Here is a 25615-nt window from a genome sequence, read left to right on the forward strand (position 1 = left end):
CTTCTTATAGGATTACTCGAACTAAAGCGAACTTGCATTGCACTAGGTTCAAAGAGAATGGGAGACGAAGGGGAGTACAGCATGTTGACCCTTTTTCCCATAGGGAAAAATCCCATTCCAATCCCCTAAAATGATGCAAGTCGAATTTCTTAATATCTAGTGGTCATTCATAAATTTTTCCTTTTCAGCAAAGCTCTTGGCTTACCGAATCCACCCAACCGTAGTAGGTCTGGACCTGTCAGGGATCCATCCACTTGGTTCCCTCAATAGAGTATTTTTTAATTACCTAATTACTTATCACTTTAGGCTTGACATATAAAAACAGCTTCTTTGATTATCTCCTAATACAAATTCGTTACACGTCTTTATTTCACGACACAGAAATAGTGTAAAGTAATTCTTTCTCAATAGTTTATTTAAGAAAAATATCTTTTTACAATGTTTTATATCCTAATTGTGGATGTAATGTCAACTCGAAGGTATTATTCTCACCAAGTTTAGTTCCTAGACTAGTATTGGAACTTCTAGAATACTATCTTGGTTCGAAGGGTAATTGACAATTCGTAAGAGTCTAAGGAGTTTGTAACCAGAGCCCCTTGGTATCCTCACCTTCTCTTGCCAACTAGAGTTCCCTACAATAGGTCATTTCGCATCGTGATTGATCTATACTCACTAACATGAAAACAAAAACCCCTTGGGGTAGGTTTTATTCATGCTGACCTTGGGGAGGTCTAGTGCCATCAGAGACACTGCCTCCATCGGCGTTCTATGCCCATCAAAATACTGCCTTGATCGACGATTTGTACTCAATTATCCATCTTTTAGCTTGATAATTTAGGAAAGATTAGTACCTAATTTACAATCACAGATAACTAACTTCAAATACATTATACACAAACTTTCAACGAATTTATTTCCAAGAAAAACCCCTTTTCTTGAATATCAATATCAGGGCTAAACTTAGCGTAAGCTAGCAATATCTACTAATAATCCTCTCGGATTACTCTCCCCTTTGGATCTAGCCCGATATAAACATAAACAAGAGTTTTTTTTTCCTAGACTTCTATTTTTGAGAGCAACTCTCGTGTGATGATCTTTTTCTTTTTCTTAACAGAGTTCTGTGTGTCCTTGTCTAGTGATAATTCACTAGTTCCAAAATTCTTGGTTATTTTTATTATGGAAAGTATGTTTAAGAATTTCATCTCAAGACTTTTTTTAAGAGAATTAGCGTTCGTGTTTATCGATCAGAGGTTTCATTAGTTCAATACAAATCTTGACAATAGAGCTTTGAGTTGTCACTATTGGGTTGATGGAGATGGCGATTATTAGGAATTGAGAGAAAATTGAGTAGAGTCTCGATTCTACAGGGGAGTGAAGGTACAAGAGGTGGGATTCGATTTTGAGAGCCAGCGAAGTATCCTCCTTGTCTTCACAACACAAGAATTTCCTCTCCCACGCTCCTGTTGCCTCTCTCTCTCTTGCCCTTCTCTCTTGGTTCGAGCTAATGTACTTTATGGCTCCTCAAGCCCCATATTTATAGTTTAATTGAAGGGGGGGTTTATGGGTTGTGGCCAAGAAGAGGAGTTCTTTATGGAGGGCATCTTGCCAATCCAGCTATCTAGAAGCTTTCAAGATACAATCTGATGTTGATGATCTAATCTTTGAGGTCCGGAGGGGCTGCCAGAGATGTCATGACTGATTCACCTAGCTATCGAGTGATCTTGCTTCAATCTAGGCCTCTTTTCGACCTGAGAAAAAGGGGGAGATTGCTGGAGTCTTACGCTAAGATGAGGAGGAGAATTCAGGCTTTTTTTCCTGTTTCCAACTTTTCCCCAATTGGGAAGGGAGAGAGAGATGGTGCCGTTTGATCACGAAAAGGAGGGGAGGGGGTGGCGCCAGTTCATCGACTTCTTCTCCTTCTTAAGATTTTCTTTTAAAAGCTTAAGGCTTTTTTTTTTCTTTATTCCTTAGTATCCACAAGTCAAGTCTTAACTACTCAAGTTTTAAATGTGTTTGGTAATTCCAGACTTATGAGCCATAACCACAATGCGTATGACAATTTTCGTATAGAGATGTTTGCAGTTTTATCTATCTCGGAAGGTGTCGGGGTATGAGATATAGACTATTTTATTCGAGATTCTACTTTTTGATAGTTTAAACTCTCAAATCTTAATTACGAGAAGTTGGGAAAGTCAAAACATATCGCAAGTTATTTCAAGAAGTCATTATACAAGGAATCATTGGGCTAGAGCTACAGCAAAGACTCTTGTTAAAGTTGGAGATCTTGAGGAGCCATGTATTGCATTGGCCAATCATGTGTCTAAGATAAACATTATGACAAGAAGTCTTTATCACATTGGGAGATGGCCAGTTGATATCAAACATGGATGGAGGATGGATGTTGACAATAATATACCAAGGGATTTATATGTTGCATGTTTGAATGTCAAAATTACTATTGGAGATGTACATGATAAGCATCATTTTTTCGTATCAAATGTATCTATGTACCCTATAATTCTTGGGCATCTATATATCACTGCAATTTACATGGAAACAAGGTTGTTGGATTATCAATTTGCTTATGCTAGGATAAGAAGACATGATAGTAAACAGGATGTTTAGTTTCTTATAGTATGTGTGAGCCATGAGAGAAACTGTGATAGTCTTCAAGAGTATACTTGCTTCCCAAATTCTAAAGAATTCAAAGAGTCTTGTGAGAAAATGGGTTTTCAGCTAGTGCCATTGTAAAGTGGGACTATGATGGTGCTTAAAGAAAAACAATCTCACCTTTTTTTGTAGATACAAACGCTTTTTCTATAGGGTTTGCAACATTTTCAGGAGAGGGTTTGGTTTGCATTTAGAAACTTGAACATGCATTGACATGCAAGGAAATATGTTCATAAGGCTCACGAGAAGTTGAGGTAGAATGCATTGCTTGAGTTGGATGAATGTATTTCTAGGATTTTAGATGAGGTGTCTTATATCAACACTATGGTAGATCTTGCTTCTATGAATGAGTCCAGGCTATACATAGGAAATGTCATTATCAAAAAGTGCTCTTTTGACATATAAAAAATGATAGAAGATTCTGAAAAACAAGCACAACTATATACATATGAGAGATCGGAGGTATGGGTTGAAATGAAATATAAAGCTGTGGCTATGAAGGTTAGTTGCCTTCTAAATAGGAATAAAATATAGAGTTGGCTTCTCGTCAACCAAATCTTAGAGATCCAAAGAAGATCGAGCATAAGTTTACAACAAAGTTTTTAAAAGACTTGAAGATTGGTTGCGAGAAGTTTCTTATCCATACATAGAAATCATGTTTTATGGATATGCTAACAAAACATGGAAGAGTTTTTGCATTTTAGCCACACGAGATTGGATATGTTGATCTTGGTATTATTGCTAAACATCGGTTGCTTTTTGGAATGATGTATGTTGAAATACTTTGTTCTAAATTGATGTAAACAGGGATTTTGAGGTCACCCATTGCTGTCATAAATCATTTCCTTACTTTATGCACTTGATTGTCATGAAACAAGAGATATTGTGGACTAATTTGATGCTTTCTTGAATCATTGTTGTCTTGCCTTGAAATGCTGGCGTATAAGGTGACAAAAGGGTTCTTTAATAATCCAATGTAGGGTGTATTATGAATATATGGATTGAGTAAGTTCCGGGTCGTTCTTATGTATGAATATGATCGTTTTATGTCTATAGAAGCATTTGTTATCTAGGGTTTTATATGGTCAAGCATATGCATGTGGGGCCGATTATCATTGGATTTATGCTAAGCAAAAGTCTTAGAAATTGACATATATGCAAGTGTATATGCTGTACTTAGTTTGGGCGCAATCTCTTATGGAATATCTGACATCTATGCTAATGTTTTGAGCATATTCAATTCCGTGTGTCTAAATCAAAATACCTTCTCTCTCTCTCTCTTAGCATTCTTCCATTGAAATCCATATTTCTATGCTACAAGCTCTTCTTACCTAAGACCGAGTGTCCTTTGGCCATACATGCGAAGTTTCTCAACACCACACACATAGGCTATGACAACTCCAATTTACTTGTGGATACAAACCCACAACATGAAGAATTACCCAATAAGGGGAAGGCAACATGAAGTCTCATACATCCATGAAGGATGAAGCTTCAATCTGATTTACGTTTTGTATGTTGGATTGCAAGCGATGGAATTGTAAAGTGATTGTTGTGTTTTTCTTTTTCATGTAGGTCAGTAATGGCCATTAGAGAGGAAAGAATTTTTTCAAAAATGCGTTTTTTTCTTAAGGTACCAAGACCCCCCCTCCCCCCCCCCGAGGCGAATACCATGAGGAAAGAATTTAACCGCGGTGAATGACTTGGGAGCCTGACAACGACACTTTGAACTTGCGATCTTTAGTCCTGCTGCTTCGTGGGCGATCTCCAGTCTTTCTGCTTCTGGTGCATGGAACGGTGAAAACTTAAAAGGAACAAAGATTCATTGATGGTGCTCTCTGCACTGCAATCGGTGGAGAGGATGAAACAGAGATAGTAGCCACGAGACTATTGAAAGAACATCAGCCCCTATGATCTCCTATAATAATGGGTGCGTCTCCAAATTCACAGTGTGAATGGTGCAAATCTACTGGTTTTCACAGCTAAACCTTCACGAAATTCGCGCTGTGAAGGCGCTCTAAGCTCTATGGATTTTCCTTATCATTCAATAAATTAGGCTCTCGTGATCCAGAACAGAGATAATTGCTCTCTTGACGAGTCAAGAAGCTCTCCAAGGGACCTGTCTAGCTCAAGCACTGCCAAGTTACGTACATAGAGCACGAGACGCCACAAGAGGCAAGCCAATTCGCCTATTAGCAAAGGCACATATCACAGACCTGAGCGACGACCGGGCAAAGCATCTCCCGCTCTCCCTCGTCATCATTGTTATGCTTATTTACCACGAATCCCAAAGAATAGGAGAATGGCATGCAGGGACCTGGACCTCTTATGGAAGATTTACTACTTCAGGGACCCTTCCCAATTCTGGGACAGTCGGAACAACTCTCAATCCAAACATTGCCATACAATCCCATTCCATCCAGTTTACATTCAACTTTTGCATCGATCACAGCGGTCCCCCCACGTCAGGCACAAGCGAACAAGACAGGCTATATGGGTGGATGGGAGGAGCAATCTGCCTGAGTTGAGAAGAAGAAGCCCAGTGGACGTGACAGGCAGTGAGTCCTGCACGGCGTGGCAGGCACACCACAACTCTCCTGCACTGTTGAAGGTGATAAAGGCTTGTGGCAGACAGAAGGACCTGCACCGAGGGAGCAAGATGCATGCAGATATTCGCAAGACAGGGTTGCTTAAGAAGGACATTTATGTTGGCACTGCCCTACTCCATATGTATGCCAAGTGTGGTGCGCTTGCAAAAGCACAAGAAGTATTTGACGAGCTTCCAGCACGGGATGTGGTCTCATGGAATGCCCTAATTGCTGGATATACCGAGCATGGACACAGTCATGGAGCTTTGAAATGCTTTGGGCGCATGCTGGAAGAGGGTCTCTTCCCAAATGCAGTCACCTTTACTTGCATTTTGAAAGTTTGTGGCAGCATAGGAGCAATCGGGAAGGGCGAAAAAATACATTCTGAGGTCTGCAGGATGGGGCTAATGGAAAAGCATAATATTGTGCTAGGCACTGCATTGGTGAGCATGTATGCTAAGTGTGGTGTGCTTCAAAAAGCACAAGAAGTGTTCGACGAGCTTCCAGCACATGATGTAGTCTGTTGGAATGCCCTGATTGCTGGATATGCTGAACATGGGCACAGTGATGAAGCTTTGAAATGCTTTGGGCAGATGCAGGATGAGGGTCTTTCCCCAGATGCAGTCACCTTTACTTGCATTTTGAAAGCTTGCGGGGACATTGGAGCACTTGAGAAGGGCAAAGAGATACATGCTGATGTCCACAGGCTGGGGCTAATGGGAAAACATGATATTGTACTAGGCAATGCAGTGGTGAGCATGTATGCTAAGTGTGGTGCCCTCTCAAAAGCACAAGAAGTGTTCGACAAGCTTCCAGCACACGATATAGTTTCTTGGAATGCCCTAATTGCTGGATATGCCGAACATGGACATGGTGATGAAGCTTTGAAATGCTTTGGCCATATGCAAAATGCAGGCCTCTCGCCAGATGCAGTCACCTTTACTTGCGTTTTGAAAGCTTGTGGCAGCATAGGAGCAACTGAGAAAGGCGAAGAGATACATGCTGAGCTCTGCAGGCTGGGACTAATGGAAAATCATGGTCTTGTGATAGGCACTGCATTGGTGAGCATGTATGCTAAGTGTGGTGCACTCCCAAAAGCCCAAGAAGTGTTTGACAAGCTTGCAACACCAAATGTCGTCTCTTGGAATGCCCTAATTGCTGGATACGCTGAGCATGGACACGCTGATGAAGCCTTGAAATGCTTTGAACGTATGCAAGATGAGGGCTTCTCCCCAGATGCAGTCACATTTATTTGCATTTTGAAAGCTTGTGGCAGCATAGGTGCGACTGAGAAGGGCAAAGATATACACGCCAAGGTCCAGAGGCTGGGACTAATGAAAAATCATAATATAGTGCTAGGCACTGCATTAGTGAGCATGTATGCTAAGTGCGGTGCACTTGCAAAAGCGCAAGAAGTGTTCGATGAGCTCCCAGTGTGGGATGTAGCCTCTTGGAATGCCCTAATCGCTGGATATGCTGAGCACGGACATGGTGATGAAGCTTTGAAATGCTTTGGGCACATGCAAGACAAGGGTTTTTCCCCAAATGCAGTCACATTTACTTGCATTTTTAAAGCTTGTGGCAGTATAGGAGCAACCGAGAAGGGCGAAGAGATACATGCTGAGCTCCACAGGCTGGGGCTAATGGAAAACCATAATATTTTGCTAGGCAATGCATTGGTGAGCATGTATGCTAAGTGCGGTGCGCTCCCAAAAGCACAAGAAGTGTTTGACAGGCTTCCAGCACAGGATGTAGTCTCTTGGAATGCCCTAATCACTGCATATGCTGAGCTTGGTAATGCCAAAAAGGTTATCGACTCATTCCACAAAATGTTTGTAGAGCATTTAGAGCCTAATGGTGTCACATTTGTCATTTTGCTTACTGCTTGCAGTCATGCAGGGCTAGTGGAGGAGGGGCTGATGTACTTTGATACTATGAGCACTGTGTATTGCATGATCCCAACTGTAGAGCACTACATCTGCATGGTTGATCTTCTCAGCCGTGCAGGGCAGTTTAGCAAGGCTATGAGCATAATTCAAAAGGAACCAAATTTCGAAATGTGGATGGCACTGTTGAGTGCTTGTAGAAAATGGGTAAATGTGGAGCTTGGCAGGTGGGCCTTTGAACATGCAATAAGGCTGGATGGAAAGTGTGCTGCAGCATATGTCTGCATGAGTAATATATATGCAACTGCTGGCTTGCAGGAGGAAGCAGACAAGGTTGAAATTTTGAGAAAGAGAAATGGAGCATTGATGATACAAGGACGGTGTTGGTGGACTGATATAGGTAGAAATGTTCATTCATTTACTGCGGGGGATAATAGCCATCCCCAGAGTGAACATATCAATGCAAAGCTAAACGATATTGGTCAAGCACTGTTGGCAGAAGGGTATTCCCCCCGTTTGCATTGGATGTCACAAGCCATGTCAGACGAGGAAAAGGAAGATGTGCTATGTGGGCATTGTGAGAAGTTGGCCATTGCCTGTGCTCTAATCAATACACCTGAAGGTACACCTATACGTGTTACGAAGAACATGCGTCTTTGTGCTGATTGCCATTTTTCTACTTCACTAATTTCAAAGATGGAGAAGCGCATAATTCATGTCAAAGATGCAAATCGCATCCATATTTTTGAGGATGGAAAGTGCATTTGCGAGGAATACTGGTGATTGTAGTGCCATTGCAGAGCGTCCTCTCTGTTCCTATGTGTTGCTAGACTACAGTGACAATCAAACTGGATCAGATGAGTAATATGTGTATTGCACAGAACCTTTTCTGCATGTCAATCTCACAGAAAGTGAGCACTTTTGAGCTTTACAGCCATCCTACCCCCACCGTCAAAGTGTGTTTTACTGAAGGGATAAGAGAGAAGCTGCTGGTATGACATCTTTTGTGAGAGAAGGATTCAACTGCACACGAAGATCAACAAGGACATCACAACCTGCCAAAGAACTCAGATAAAGAGACAGATGGATCTTGACTGCACTTGTGCACTTGAGTCAATCCATCACAATCTGACAGACCTCAGCCATTTAGTCAAGTATAGAACCTGAATCTGAAAGAGACCCTTAGGTACCTTACAGGTTCAACAGCGTGCAACAAGAAGACATCAGTGAGGCAGCAAAATTTTTGTTTTCCTTTCGGAGAACTTTTGTCTGCATCATCATCAGTGGCTACTGGGTAGCTGGCAAAGAGTCTGGCTCTTTCATGGTTAACTTCATAGAAAATGGTTGAATAGACAAGCTGGTTGAACCAGACTTAGGAGATGGATGTTACGAATGATGATCAGGTTGTAACATTCCATGATATCAGCAGTTGGCAGCATTTATGTTGGAGGATTTGCTCACAAGGTCTCAGAGCCCATGCTTCACAAAAAATCATGCCACTCCACAATATGCAATAGCTGGCAGAAGGCCCATAGTAAGTCGGTCGTGACACCACCATAACTCATGTTAATTGTGGCAGCTTGATAAAGGTAAGCCATGCCTCCTTTTTCTAGCTCATTGGTCATTTGCTGGTTTCACTTACTCACTAGTCGAACTGCATTTACTTGAAGGGATAAAAGAGAAGCTGCTGGAATGACTTCTTCTCTAAGAGCAGGAATCAACTGCACGCGAGGATCAACTAGTTGGTGATACCGTCATGGGGCCTGCCAAAGAACTTAGATAAAGAGAAAGATGGATCTTGACCGCACTTAGGGACTTGAAAGTTGAGAGTTGGTCCATGACAATCTAATGGACCTCAACGACCTAGTCAAGTATAGAACCTCAATGTGAAAGAGAACGTTAGTTGCCTTTACAGGTTCAATTGTGTGCAGCAAGAAGAAATGAGTGAGTCAGCAAGACTTGTTCTGCTTTTGGAAAACTTTTGTCTGCAGCCGGGATTGCACTGACATGCCATGACCAGCGGCTACTGGGAAGCATTTTAGCTGGTGAGGAGTCCGGCTTATTCATGGTTAACTTCATAGGATATGGTTCAATAGACAAGCTGGTTGAATCAGACTTAGAGAGATGGATGTTACGAACGAGGATCAGGTTGTAACATTTTATGATATCAGCAGTTGGCAGCATTCATGTCGGAGGTTTTATCCGCACAAGGTCTCAAAGCCCATGGTTCACAAAAAATCATGCCATGAGCTTCCACAATATGCAATTGCTGGCATAAGGTCCACACTAAGTTGGTGGTGACACCACCATAACTCATGCTAATTGTGGCAGCTTGACACAAACATGATTCATGCCTGTCTTTTTCTAATCCATGGTCATTTCAAGATATTTTCTGATTTCACCAACACACTAGCTAACTTTAGCTGTGTGAGTGAAACCATACCAATATGTATCCCATGGGAGAGCAGTACATCCATGTATGCTGGTGTGTCAATGAATCCCTCTGTTGACATGTGCAAAACATGGTGTTGAGAGTGTGCCATCCTCATGCTGAGGGGCTCTAGGGGTGCAACTGTGCCCAATTTCTATCAATCTGTCCACTCTTTGCTAACTGTCTGGAGGAAGTCCATGCCAATGGTGGATATCTATACCTTGGGAGCTCCCTTATCCTTTGTAAACAAGTCACTGACTGAAATAATGCCTCGGTAACCATAGGTGCTGCTCCTGTCTCTGCTCTAACTATCCCAAGGGTTCCGATGGTTTGCTCCATATCATGTGAGCAATGATCATCATATTGGGGATCCATATAACAAGGCTGGTGAAACCTGCCTGCCTTGCAGTGAAGGGTGGTAGATTCCTGCTTTACAAATTATTGCAGCAAGCTAATTTAACATAAAACAAATGAAGCCAGCACATTATTAACTTCAGGACACTCCCTGCATGAGAAGAGGCAAGCCGATATCGATTGGCCCAAACCCCTAGTGACCCTTTTGGTATTCTTTATGTTTTATTCCAGTGAATGAAGATTCACAACAAAGAAAGGCCAAAGCTCTGAAAGTAACCAGGATGAGATCTCGAAATCCCTCCAAGATCAGTTAATTGAGACCTCTTTCAATTCCAGGAAATCAAGGTTCAATCCCTGACAAATTCAGAACAAATTGCTGTTTACAATCAACAGCAACCATAATCCCCTTCATATGAGAGTTTGGGGAAGCCAAGTAGAGTCTTCCCGTGTTGTATGTAATTCATCCCTATTGTAGATGATAAAATGCCTTCCAATTTACTGTAAATTGGCTGAGTTACAGCAGCAAACATTCATGGTCAACTGAATCGAGCATGTATACATCCCAAGGCAGCCATGCAAACCCTAGTTCTTGCTGGTTGCAGTCCCAAAGACAGCAAAATTTCAAGACAGCATTTTAGGTCTGCAAATGATGCAGGCAACAATTACTTCTTGCCCAGCTATGGCTAGCAACAACAATCCCTGACTGGGAGAGAGAGGAGCAGTAGGAGAGGGAATGTAGACTTTTTCCTGCCATAGAGAGGTGCTGAAACAGGCTGCCCAGCAGCTGCCTTGCCTTTTGGGTTCTTTTCCCACCTTGCATGGCCTTGTCAAGGGCTAATTATGATGTAGTAGTGAGCCTTTGACACTTGATAGACCTGCACATGAAATGTCAGTGGACAATTGAATCGCCAGCCGAATTTCAATTTAGCAAATATAGTAATAATTGGCCTTGCCCAAGTTTTGACCACTGCACAGCCTCAATCTTAAAGTACTTAACCCCTGCTATGGATCCAAAAGTGTTTAAAAGTTGCCATCCCTTCACAAACCTGAGTTCAAGACATTCAATAATTTGATCTCTAATTGCTTTAACAGCTATTCCCAAGCAGCAATCTAGTGTCTCTTGCCCAGATCTGTCTTAGTACCCCTTGGCATGTTAAGCTAAAAAAGGTGCATTATGAGTTAAACTTTCAATTAGCTTATTTTAAACTACATATTGCCATGTGACGAAGGTGACTTAGCCTTGTCTTGAAAGCTCAACATTAGAAGTAAACATGTAGAAGGAAAGATGACTTCAAACACTTCATCACTAAATCAATCTCCAACAAAACCTATGCCAAGGATCAAATAGAAGTGGTATTCATGACTTACTCCTAAGAAGTGACATAGATGGAGATACAACTAACTGCTATTGATAGTACAAGATATATAGAATCTCTTGGATCAAATGCGACTTGATTCTCATGCATTGGACCCACAACTTCTTGAAGGTAATTGTGCCAAAGTTTCTTCAAATGATTTATACAAATTTAAGGGACTTATACAATAATTGAAGCCAGCTATTGGTAGCGGTCCCCCAATTGGAGAAGGAAATACAAACTATGTACCATTCTTCAATCAAATTCCATCTTCATTAATTAAAGGTAAATAAGTTGGAAGTTCTAGTCCTTCCTCCATTGTTCCTTTTGTTATACAGGATACTAAGTCATGAAAAAGATTTGTAATAGTATATTAATACGAGAACAGATGATTATAACAAAAAGTTAGGTATAACTTTTTTAAGTTTTCATTCTACTAGTCAATCTTATTTTGGTGCCTTATCTTTATCTTCATAAATTTCACCATCAATGTATCAATTTTTTATATTTTTTGTGAAGAAATACTCTAAACCCAAAAAGCGCAAAACCAGTCGTACAATAAAGCACAAACTAATAACATAGAGCACAATTAGGGTTGGGGTAACTTAGAGACAATGAACACAATGAATAATGAAGTGAATGACTTCTGAATATACAATGCTCATGCAACAAACACAATATGCAGTGAATATTGAACCTTGGACTCTCGTGTCTTTGGGATCAAGGCAGAGATTATGAGATGGAGAGTGTGTTGTACTTTGAAATGGATCCTAAAATGCAAGAAGGCAACCTTCATGTATTGAAAAATAACAAAGGCAACCAAAGAGGTTGGATCTGATGTAGACATGTAGCGAGGAGAGAGAAAAAACACATACCTCAAGAGAGAAAAAGTGGGCGATAGTTGGAGACTACAGACGACTGTGCACGAAGTGTAGATGACAGTTGGAGAGGGAAACTTAGCAAACACAAGAATAGGATGATGGTGACAACTCCAACTAATGACGTCAAGAGCAAACGCAAGCTTCAGACAGTAGGTGATAGGGTACCAAACGACACCTTCTAGATACACGTGACTACTCTAGGTTGTAGATGACAACTTGTCAATTTGAAGAAGTAGAGGAGGGTGTATCCAAGTCGATATGTGATAGAAGATACTCTAAAATTGGCCTATTGATCACCTTGGTCAAAATATTTGCAAAATTGTCACTCTAAGGCACAACTCTAGGCAAATAGTGCCTAACTTAACTTGGTCTCTGGTTAAATGAAAGTGAATTGCTACATGCCATGTCCAAGGGGTAATAATTGGATTGCCCACAAGGGCAATGGCACTCTAGTTATCGCAGTGGATAATTGTAGGTGCATCATAAGGAAATTGAAGTGTGACCAATAAGTTCCTTAGATAGATGGCATAGTACCATCGATGAGAGCCCAATACTTTGCCTCGGCCGTGGAAGCTGCTACCATCTCTTTCTTCTGGCTAGCCCTAGAGAGAGGCATCATGCTCAAGATGTAAAGACAACCGCCATGGGAGTGCTGGGTGTGAGGATCTCCTGCCCAGTTAGAATCAGTGTACCCCTACAAGCATAAACCATAACCATAAGTTAGTCCATAATTATCAAAACAGAAAAGAGGAGATAGAGGTGAAGAATCCAAGAGCGAACACACATAAAAGCAATGGAGACTTGAAAACACAAAGAGATAGGGTGGAAATCTTCTTCTTCTTCTTTCTACACAAAAGAACTCAGTCTAAAACATGATAAAATATTAATATGAAAAGTACCACAGTGTATACATACACAATCACTAAGTGCAAACCTGCTAATAAAGAAAAGAAGAGGTGGCACAATACGTATGCCATAACCAAGGGTAAACTACGTGGGTATAATCTAGCTATAGAATCATTGGTGTATCCTCATGTCGGTCACCTAACAGCCAATGAGTAATATCTTGCCACATCACTAAGGTATGCAGTGGATACTAGCTCCTGTAGAGCTTGATATCTTAGCACTCCCCCTTGAGCTTAGCACGAGCTCATGAGCTCTAAGCATAGTCTTGAAATGTTGAAGCTTCTCAGCTCCCAATGCCTTGGTGAAAATGTTAGGAGCTTGATCCTCTGTGCAAACATAAACCAAGTCAATATTACCTACCAAAATGTGCTTCTGAATGAAATGATAATGGACCTTTATGTGTTTGGTCCATGCATGATACACTAGGTTCATGGCCAATTGAATGCTACTAAGGTTATCATATTAAATGATAACCTTCTTATCCACTTGCATCCCCAAATCACCAAGTAACTTGCGTAACCAACCTACCTCACGTACTACAATTGTAGCGCCTCTATACTAGACAAGGCAATTATCGATTGTTTCTTACTGCTCCAAGTAACAACAACACTACCAAAGGAAATCATAAAACCATTGGTAGATCTCCTGTCTGAAATATTACCAACCCAATTTGCATTTGTGTAACCATGCAAGTCAGATATGATACACTTGTACCATAAAATATGGCATAGTCCAATGCGGACTTAACATAGGACAATGTGTGTTGCATTGCATCTAAATGTGGCTTTTGTGGAAGCTACATAAATTGACTTTTCAAACCAACTATATTGGCTTGGTGATCATTAATAGATAAGGTTGCCCATAATCTTTTGATACATAATGACATTCTCAATCAAGTCACCCTCGTACACTAAGCTTAGCATTAATATCCAAAGGTATAGAAATAGACTTGCAATCAGCCATATCATATTTCTTCAACATATCCAATGCATAATATTCTTTGTGACAACCATATACCTCTACAGTCCCAATTATCTCTATGCCAAGAAAATAGCACAGCTCTCCTAAATCCTTCACCTTAAATTCAGTCTTGAGGAGATCCTTCACACGGTCAATCTCTGTCTCACTATTACCCACAAATGATCAAATCATCACATATATAGTAATGACCACAATACCTATATCACTCTCACATACATAGAGTGAGTGATCAGCCTGTCCTTTGCAAAATCCAACATTGACAAGGTATTCTACAATCCTATCATGCCATACCCAGGGTTCTTGCTTTAGCTCATACAAGGCCTTAACTTATGAAGCTTGCATATATAATCTGGATGACTCTTATCTACATAACTAGGTGGCTTCTCCACATAAACTTCCTTTTGCTATTTCCCATGCAAGAAGACATTTTTTACATCCATTTGATGCATGATCCAACCCTTTGAATAAAGCCATTGTTATAACAACCCTTATAGGGGGTGGCATTTAGCCACTAGAGTAAAAATATCCTCATAATCAATACCATGAGTCTGTGCATATCCTTCGGCAACTAGTCGTACCTTATAGCGCTCAATAGATCTATCAACCACCAACTCCCATGTATCATTATCCATAAGTGTAGCCATTTTTTCATCCATAGCACGATCCCAATACTCATTATCCGTTGTATCCTTAAAATAAGTGGGTTCCATATTCTACATAACCTTAGCTATGCATGCGTAGTGATGAGCTACATAGCTATCATATGTCAATCACTACATTGGCTTTCTTACTTTACTTGACCTGCATGGACTTGGATCATTACCAAGTGCTTTAGCATCCTCTTGTGCCTTTCGTACACCAGGTATTTTAATAGACGAAATCCCAAACTCCTTATCTAGCTCTACTTAGAGCCATTGGAATTAGCATCAATACAAGAGAAACCTGATGATACATCTGCCACGATAGGTGAGTCCCCAACTTTCCCTCTATGATGTACTTGGTGGAGTAACTTGTGACCTCAATTTGCTGCTCCAAGGTCTATCAACAGAACCATGACTAGGAGACTCTTGTGGTTCACTTAATGTCTGTGACTACTAACCGGTTTTTTGCACAGCCACACTCTTATGCTCATCAACCCTAATTGCATTATGCACATTACTATACCATCTACTTATTTCATCAAAAACAACATCTCTGCTAACTCTCAGCTCACGTGTAATATAGTTATAACATCTATATCTCTTTTGCTTAAGAGAATATCCCACAAATACACATTTTTTTTACTTTGGAAACCAATTTACTATATAACTCATCATGAATATGCACATAAGCAATGAATCCAAATACTTTCAAATGGGACAAATTTGGCTTTCTAATTGTGAGCATCTCTTTGGATGCCATTCCATGTATAGTAGTATTGGGTGTCATGTTCATAATGTATATAGTAGTAGCAACTGCTTCAATCCAAAAGTAATGAGATAAGTTTCTTTTTTACATCAATGCACGAGCCACCTCTACAACAATATGCTTGTTTTTCCACTTAACGACTCCAATTTGCTATGGAGTATATCTACATGTATACTACCTTTATATACTATTTTCTGCAAAAAATCAGAAAACTTATTGTATTCTCCCCCTCGATTTGACCTTAGGCATTTAATATGCAACCCTTTCTCCCTCTCAACCAATGCCTTAAAGCTTTTAAAGTGAGTAAACACCTCGTTTTTCTCATGCATAAAGTAAATCCATACTTTGTGAGTATGATCATCAATGAGGGAAACATAATACTTACGACCACCCAAACTTGTAGTCTTTGTGGGACCCCACACATCAGAATGTATCAATTCAAGTAGCTTCTTGTATACGTGCTTTTCATGTAAAAACACGTCTTGCACTTGCTTTTTAAATTGACATGATTCACATACTTTATACATCCCATCGACTTTAACTTAGCCAAGCCATCCACAATCTATTTGACTGCATGTCTTTCAACCGCTGCACATTCACATGACTAATTCTCTTATAAGAAATTTCAATATCAGCCACAACACTTGAGCCTTGTGCAAACATGGCAGTATTCATTTCAGGTAGACTAATATCAAGAGCAAATAATCTGCCAATATATTTTCCTTTTACAATCAACCTACAATCATTTTAAAGATATCCTACATAATAGCCATTAGATGTGAAGCAAATCTGCAATCCCTATTTTACCATCTAACCCACAAAAACCAAAAATTTTATAATATTTGGTACATGCAACACATCAACAAAATACTTACTTTTACCATCCTCCATACTCAAAGGAATATTTCCAACATGAGTAATGGTGTAAGTTGTATCATCCCCTATCTCCATATAGCCTGGAGACTCTAGACTATACACATCTCTAAACCACTCTCCATGATAAGTCATGTGGTTAGAAACACTTGAGTCTACATACCATACATCATTCTTTGATGAATCATTAGCAGTCATAGTAATCATAGTATTCATAAAGTGTTGCATAACAAATAACTATTCACTTCTGTCATCATTATTTATGTTGTTAGATGCATAGTTGCAAAGGTTGCTCTTTTTCATTTCTAATTTCAGCATTCTTTTTGAAGCAATTTTTAGAAATTTTTCCCTTTTTATCACAATGACAACACTATTTGCTATCACCAGAATTATGTTGCCAATTAGAATTTGCAACTTGTCCTGTTTTACTCCCCCTTCCTTGGGATTGTCCTCCTCTTTTTTATTGTGCATCATAACCTTGACCACAACCATCACCTTAGCATTTGCCGACCTCTACCTTTGCTAGTAGAGTTAAATACCTGTTCAAACTTATTCTTGCTTTGAGAAAAAGAGGAATCCAAGCCAAGGTTCTTCTCCTCAAGTATCAAAATAGAAATCAAGTCTACAAAATTAGGGATATCATCTCTCGTATTCATAGATGGCCTAAAGCTATCGTATTCATCTTCAAGTCCATCTAATCATATACACAGAACATCATCATCATCAACTACCACACGGATAGATCCAAGATATTCCATGATACTCTTGATCTTCGAGGTATAATCATTAATGGATAGGTTCCGTCTTTTCACTTGGTTCAACTCCTCTAACTTGAGCTACAGCTTTCTGGCCTTGGTGTTTACTTTGAGCAACCTTGGCAAATTCTTCCATACAATAGTAAAGATATCAATTTTTTTCAAATAGTCCATCATGCTTTTTGTGACACTGATAGATAGCCAATACATGTCTTTACTTTGTGTCTGCTACCAATCTTTCTTAGCCTTTACTGTTCTACAGTAGCATTTCGCACAAGAACTTCACATGCTACTACCATATCTCCTTCAATGTTTGCCCTTTAAGAAAATATTCATCATAAACTTCCATGGAGGATAAGTGTTCTTATGAAGCTTCTACCTAAGAATCTAGTTGAAGTTGTCCAACATTTTGACAAAGCAAATAACATGCAAAAAATTGCAATCTGCAAGCAAGCTGATACCGGGTATACCATAACTAATCACGCAACCTTTTCCATTGTTTCACAATAGTAACCACAATCTACAATGTGTATGTAGATGCTTTTGTGTCTGCAACCTAGCAAACACTTGAAACCTTATAGATTTAAGATTTGTAACCTATGCACCTGTAAACGGTAGACGCACCCAAAACTACAATATACCCAAAGATTGTTGTCGAACCACTTGTAGGTCCAGAATGGAGGTCAAAATAACGTCAGATGCAAAAAAAAATAGCAGGAAAGCCCTAAAGGGTTAAGTTGTAGTATATACACTATTCTTCTTGCTCACCAAGTTTCACTGTAATCGGAGATTATAGCCCTGCCAGCCATGGCAAATCGAGCAAGATGGAAGAGCTTCTTATTCATTGCTTCCTTGCTTGGTTTCATGCTTCAATGCCCTCACCTTAACCTTCAATTGCGCTCCATATAGTCATGGGATAGCTTTAATACCATGAAAATAGATAAGAGAGGAGAGAGGTGAAGAATCCAAGAGCATACATGCAAAAGCAATGGAGATTTGAAAGCATGGAGAGATAGTGCTAAAAAATTTTCTTCTTCTTTCTACACAAAAGAAAGTCTACAACGTGATGAAAAACTAATATGAAAAGTACCACATCGTATGTACATGTGATCACTAAGTGTGAACTCGCTAAGAAAAGAAGAGGTGGCACAATAAGTATGCCATAACCAAGGGTGGGACCATGCAGGTATAGTCTAGCCATAGAATCAGTGACATATCCTCATGTCAGTCACCTAACATGCCAGTGAATAATATCTTGCCACATCACTAAGGCATGTAGTGGATGCTAGCTCATGTAGAGCTCGATATCTCAACAAATTATAGGTACACCTTAAATATCTTAACACACAAAGAAAAGCAATCCAATGAGACATTCTAGGTGCATTAAAATGCTGACTAAGTAAACTAATTGAGTATGCAAGATCTAGCCTAGTATAAATCAATCAAACTAGTTTTCCTGCAACAAAGCAATAGGTATGAGCATTAAAAGGCTAACCCAAGGTATCCTTAGGCAGATGGATAGTGGAATCAAGAGGTGTGGCCATTGGTCGTGTCTAATTAGTGCAATATTGTTCCACCAGCTGTAAGGTATAATTTTGCTACTGATAAAAATTATTATTTTTTCGAATTGAACAATATTCATCCCCAAGAAATGAGATAATAGGTCATCTCTAATGTAGTGAAAAGCTTTGCCTTGATTTCTGCTATGGTTGCAAAATTTGAGCTAGTGAGAAGTATATCATCAACATACAACATGATATAACTAACTCCCATGCTAGTGGTTTGCACATATAGATTTGGATCGTAGGGGGTAGAATGGCATCCATGAGTTCATAAGAACCCGTCCATCATGTGATACCAAGACCTTGGCACTTGCTTCTTCTCATAAAGAGCTTTTTGCAAAAGCAAAATACCTTGCCATTTTAATAGTGGAAGAAAAGCCAAGAGGCTACTCCACATAGACTTCCTCCTCCAAATAATTGTCCAGAAATGTGCTTTTGACATGCATCTGATAGATTGGCCAACTGTGGTGAGCAGAAAGTGCAACCAACAGATGAAATGATGTCAACCGAGTGGTAGGTGTGAAGGTTTCTTCATAGTCAATGCCGTGCCTTTGTCGAAAACCTTGCACTACTTACAAGGCGAGCTTATATTTGTTTAAAGTACTATGTCTTTAGCTTGGTCCTAAAATTCCACTTCATCCCGATGACTAGCTTTTGGATGAGGATAATTCACCAAAGTCCAAGTCCCATTTTGGTCAATACTATCTAGTTCCTTCTCCATGGCCTCATGGCACAGAGGATCCTACAGAGCCTCTTGCCAACTATTTGGCTCAATGTGCAATGTAATCAGTTGTAAACATTGATGCATATGAAACCTCAAGGGCAAGTCGAGTAGACCTTCTAGGACCCTTTGGAGTGGAATCCAATGGAAGGATTCTCAAATCTTGAATGGGCCTTCGTCACAGCTACACCATTTGGAAATGAGTAGGTAGAGGTCTTAAAGGCTGTGCCTAAAAGTGCGCAGAACCCCCCAGTGCGGTGAATGGTGGTAAATGTGGGGCACTTAATGGAAGTAAAAAGGAAGGTGCAGCAAAAGATGAGGGAAGGATGGGTGGGAGCCCAAATGGATTCGTGATTGATGTTGTTATGGTAAACGTGATTGGTTCCTTTTGTCCATTGAATGCATTAGATGAAGTTGCACCTACTCCAAATTGACCATGAGAAATAAAAGCATTTGAAGAAAAGAAAGAGAAGGAATTTTACAAGTTCATCTTTCAACTTCTTACCTAGTTTTGAGTTCATAAAGAAATACATGTCTTCCTCATTACTCAGATGCCAAAGGTTATTTTGAAGACTCCCTTCTTGATGAGCATCCCCTGATCCAACATAAAATACAAAATTAGTTGGTATAGAGTCTGACAAAATAGGGTTTGTACTTGGCATTAGAGAAAAGAAGTACTATGGAAGTGGAATGTAATTCGAGCCAAGTTCCACTTGCGGATGGCCAATCTGTAGTGAAGATTCCAAAGATCTTGCAAGATCATTAGTGCACCAAATCTAAAGGAGATAACTAAAGCTTACCTTCCTCCTGCTGAACCCTATGCATAAGGATGAGATTATACTCAACCGGTAGAAATCTGATATGGCTTGTGGACTCCATGGTAGTCTGATGGTTCTCTATCCATATCAGATCGGATAGCAGCAAGCTAGAGGCCCACTCCTAATCATTTTTGTCCATGTTTGGTTGTAGAGACTAGAGTAGTGGTGTGAATGCAGTCGCAGTCACATCAGATCCTTCTATTGTTCATGCTTCTACGAATGAGATTTTTGATCAAAAGCCAAGGTTTCTCAGAGAGTACCAAGCTTTGATACCACGTGAACAAATGCTCTCAATGTAGAAAACTTAAAACCAATTGGACCATAAAGCACATCTAATAACATAAAACATAGTTAGGGTTGGGGTAACTTAGAGATAGTAAACACAATGAATGATGAAGTGAATGACTACTGAATACACAATGTTCATGCAACAAACAGACTATGCAATGAATACAGAATCTTGAACTCTCATTTCTCTAGGATATCAAGGTAGGGGTTATGAAGTGGAGAATGTGCCATACTGCAAAATAGATCCCGAAATGTAGTAAGGTAGCCTTTGTATTCGAATAATGGCAAATGTAGCTAGAGAGGCTAGATTTGATGAAGACAACCAACAAGGAGAGAGAAAGACCAAAAACTCAAGTATTTAAGGAGAGAGGAAAATTGGGCAACAACAGCTGGAGACAGTAGATGATAGTGTGACATAGTAACTCTTTAAAATCGTGTTTCTTTTTAAAATTTTAATATTTTTTCATTAATTATGTGTATTTTGGGGTTGTTTAAGTTAGGTTAGGTTAATGGATTTTTAGATCTACATTTTCATCTAGCATAAAATTCCTTCTACATGTACTTCACTTCCATCCTCATCATAATTTCAAATTCCATTCATCCCTTCCTTTTCTTCTACTGCACCTTCATCCATTCCTTCATTAGTAACACCATATACCACATCGAGGGGACCATAAAATATAGGCACATATTATTCCTTAGGCCCTTTTCTTTTGCACAGCCGAGTAGTGGAGGTGCATAAGTGGTGGGGGATTATCCCACAACCCAAGCACCTTCAAGGCTCTATTTGTAAGGGTTACCTACCTAATTGTACCCACTCCCTAGCGTTGCTCAATTCATACCATAGATTGCATATAGTGTCTCCTATGACACCTTATGGTATCCTAGGTTTTTTTCTTGTCTTCCCACCCTACTCTTATCCAATGCCTCAAAGTTCTTATTCTTAATTTTCCTCTACAAAGAAATGTTTTATTGACAATACTAATTTGAATGGGTCTAACTACACCACATTATTCAATCTTATGAGGTATGTTTTAGACTTACAAAATTTGTGGGACCTTGCTCAAGAGTCGAAACAAATTAGTAGATTAGTTAATGTGTGAGTGTGTGTGGTTTAGTGGGTTGGATACAATATTTATGAGTGTTAGCTTTATGGCCATCTTGTATTTATTTATGATTCAGATGCTAACAATTTGATTCAAGTTAATGGTCTATCTTTGCCTATTTATTCTCTGGCTCCCTTCTCCTTAGTATGTTTCATCACTTGTGTAGATTTCGTGAGCAGGTCTTGTTGGAGAAAGTGAGCTAGTGCTAGTGCCTACATAGCTGGTGACTTATTGTTGTGTTTGATTGTCACATATCTTGGTATATGGATTCCATTTCTCAAGCTTTCTTCTTTCTTCTTTGCAAAAATCTTCTCTTCTCCTGAAATCTTTCTTCTTTCTTATGTTGTGATTGAAGAGTCTATTATAGCAAACTCTCATGCTCCCATCATTGCACCCACTTCTAACATGGTACTAAATATCCATGTTGATTTCTATTGCTGCAAGTTTACCCTTACCCTTGCCCTTACCTTGCTCCCCTATCGATCAGTCCTTCTTTATCTATTATAGCATGTGTGACAAGTTTCTTGATGATTCTATATTATTTTCAATCTTCAGCAATTTGTATTTTTCATCAACAATCTATATTTAAGATTTTTGCCCTATTTTTTATTGTGCATTTGTATTTACTATAGCCATTGTATGTGTTTTTTCTCTAATTACTTGTATTTTACTCTTTTGAACTCTTTATAGACTGGTTTTCAACATTTTTAGGCTATATGTTTGCTTATTCTTTGTTTGATTGTGATTGATTTTTTACTTGCCTAAGCTAATTTTGTCTTCTTATAGTAGTCATCTTGTGCTCAATTGTCTTCTCCACCATGTGTAAACTCATGTCAAGTGTAGTTTGTGCTTCTATGTTTTGGGTGTTCTCTCTCTCTCTCTCTCTCTCTCTCTCTCTCTCTCTCTCTCTCTCTCTCTCTCTCTCTCTCTCTCTCTCTCTCTCTCTCTCTCTCTCTCTCTCTCTCTCTCTCTCTCTCTCTCTCTCTCTCTCTCTCTCTCTCTCTCTTTATCTTCTCATCATATCCTCTCCAAATGGTAGCCCTTTGCTATTCCACTGATAATAAACTTCATGGACTTGAATACCTAACTTGGAATACTATTATGAGAGCATGGTTTGTAAATAAGCAATTATGGTATGTGGTTTTAGGAGCTATTAGGCAGCCCCATACTCTCAATTCTTCTTCCCATATGATTGGGACCATGATAAGTATGAGGAAGCTGAGCTTACATAGGATATAGATGAAGATCATGCATATTCCACTCTCCTCTAATGCATTTATAAAGAGGTTCTACTAGCAGTCACCTATTCTAGGATAGCTTCAGAGGTGTGGATGAAGGTTAAGATGTTGTACAAGGCTCCATTAACAATGTGTGCAACCATCTTCTATTGTTAGCTCCAATAAATGAAGTTCAATCCAAATGATACTATCGAGTCTTTCTTAGTTTGTGTTACATAGTTACAAGATCAGCTTTGATACATGTAGTTTGTGCTTCTAGAGGCTCATCTAGTGGGGGGCTATACTTTATAAGCTCCCTCCAGAGTTTGATGGAGTTGCCAGTGCTCTATGGGCCATACGTCCTCTAGCTAGTGAGCTTCACTCATATGTCCTCTATGCTGCTTAAGCATGAGGCATCCTTAAGGTTATAAGGGAAGGTTTCCATCTCCATATGATGGTCATGATGAGACATTTGTGGCTTCAAAGAGGGGTGACAAGAAGAAGTGGTTGAAGCCCGACTCAGCACTATGGTAAGAAGGTCCACCTACGCAAAGAATTGCAAGAAGATAATGGCTTTGTGAAAGAAGTAGAAGAAGAAGCAAGATGTGGACTCCTTTGATGAGTCATCCTCATCATCCTTTGACTTTGACTTGAATCCTCTAGCCTAGGCAAAGGCTAAGGTATGGAAGGGGTCATGTTCTTCGGTGATGAAGAGGGACATGGCTACCCTCTTGCTACTTTCTAGTGCTAGTGATGTAGTCATTCCACACAACTCTCTAGTGCCAGAGATGGAGTATGATGGGATGGTAAGGTGGATCCAGTGAGCCTCATCTATACAAATATACAAGTGCAAAGGATCAAAAAAGTGGCTTCCTTTTGCATCCAATTGAAGTTTGGTAGGTTTTGAAATCTTGGAGCTAGGATTGACATCTAGGTTCATGATGGGCTATTTCTTAACAAAAAGTAGAATTGGCTCCTAGTTTGAGCTTATATGAGGAGATGCTTGAGTGGTTTAGGGAATCCATGGTCATGTATGAGGCATTGGTGATAGGATGGCTAGATATGCTACTACGAGTCATTGTTTGACACACATAGAGGATTACTATGATTCTTCTCTATTTTCAAGAGCTGGTTTGATCGACATAAACATCAAGTTCTCTCCAAGGCACCTCGCTGGTGGTTTGATCATCCATTGCTTAGATGTTCATGGTTCATTTTGATGGTCGTTCTTGTATGTACTATGATGAGCCATTATCATTGTACCAAATCACCCATGATCTGAGAGAGAGTATTAGCAAATTAGTTAGTCTCCATACATATGTGTGATTTAATGGATTGGGCATAGTATTTTATCTATGCATTTTTTGGCTCTTGATTTATGAGGAATTAGCCATTATTTAATGGTCGATCTATATTCATTTATGTCCTAGATACTAGCCAACCTAATTTAGGCTACTCGCTTATTTTGGCTATTTATTCTCTAGCTCCCTTCTCATCAATATAATTAATCACTTATAGACTTTTTGAGCAGGTCATGTTGGTGAGAGGGAGCTGGTGCTAGTGCCTACACAATCGATGACTCATTATTGTGTTTGACTATCTTATGTCTTGGTATATGGATTCCATTTCTTGAGCATTCCTCTAAGTTCTTCTTTGTATTATTCTTCTTTTCTTTTGTATTCTTTATTCTCTCTTATATTGTGTTTTCTATTAGCAGATTCTCACTCCTCAATTACTACACCCACTTTCAACATTGGGCTCCTCTAGAGGTTTTCTGCTATTTCAAAGCAAATGAATGCTTTTGCAATATTTGAGTTAATACAAGGTCTTTTGCTAGAATTCCACTCACGTGTACAACATTTTGATGTTTTATTACAATGTTTGCTCATTGAGTTTGGGAGTATATGGGGATTCCCATGTTCCTTCATGACCATGTCACATTGTTCTTGAATAAAATTCCACATAAATATTTCAATTTTGTACAACAAGTGATTCATTGCTATTATGCCTAGATTTTATGGGATTTGAGTGTTAGTTATTGTGTTATGTTTGATTATTTGATCAATTGTATAAGACCTCTCTCTTATCTTTAAAGGGGGCCCTTGTTGCCTCTTCTCAGAAAAGGTGAAGAAAGGAAAGGGCAAGAAGTATTAATATCAAGAGTAGAAACCTAGTAAGTCACAAAAGGAACACCTAGTCACAACTTAAACTGGGATCTTAGAATGTATGTAAAAAAATAAGTACTGCCAACAATGTCAAAAGGTTGACCATTTTGATGATGAGTGTTGATCAAAGGGCAAAGGCACCCAACCTAAAAGACCCCCGCTCTATGTCATAGGGTATATCCCCCCTCCCAACCTCCCACATACAATGGAGGTAGGATGGTGGCAACCAACAAAATTAGGGGTAGTGGAGATCTCATAGTCACATTGCCACTTAGCCATCATAGTCTACACCTATCATGACTCTCAAGGGGATGTCACATTGGTTTGTATGACCATTGATGGACTTTGGTCCTCGAGCCCATATCGTCTTTGTAGACATTTGAGGATACAAACTTGATCCACATCCGTGAGTTTCCCACGAATAAGGCTATTGCAGAGGCCTACCCTACACATCCTTGTGACCATACAACCATTTGGATTGTGGACAATGGTGCCACATACCATACCCAACTTGGGATATTCATCCATTAGCTTTTCCACTTGCAGAGAGCAATATTACTTACATTGATCACAATCAAGGTCTGTTATGCTAAGTCTAGTTTAGTGATTTCTTGTACTAAGATAAAACCTAATTGTATATATTTGATGACA

General features: G+C 39.5%; 1 protein-coding gene across 1 annotated transcript; it reads left to right on the plus strand.

The window, feature by feature from the left end:
* Positions 1-4348: 4348 nt before the first annotated feature.
* On the plus strand, positions 4349-10895 carry LOC148039426 (pentatricopeptide repeat-containing protein At2g27610-like). The gene is made up of 2 exons (XM_087690569.1): positions 4349-8733; positions 8815-10895. The coding sequence occupies exon 1, from the start codon at positions 4973-4975 to the stop codon at positions 7925-7927; it is 2955 nt and encodes a 984-aa protein (XP_087546695.1). The 5' UTR covers positions 4349-4972; the 3' UTR covers positions 7928-8733; positions 8815-10895.
* The last annotated feature ends 14720 nt before the right edge of the window (positions 10896-25615 follow it).

Source organism: Lygodium microphyllum, chromosome 2 (assembly GCF_053477565.2).
Source record: "Lygodium microphyllum isolate KBCC chromosome 2, Lygodium_microphyllum_v1.1.10, whole genome shotgun sequence".
Classification (NCBI taxonomy): Eukaryota; Viridiplantae; Streptophyta; class Polypodiopsida; order Schizaeales; family Lygodiaceae; genus Lygodium; species Lygodium microphyllum.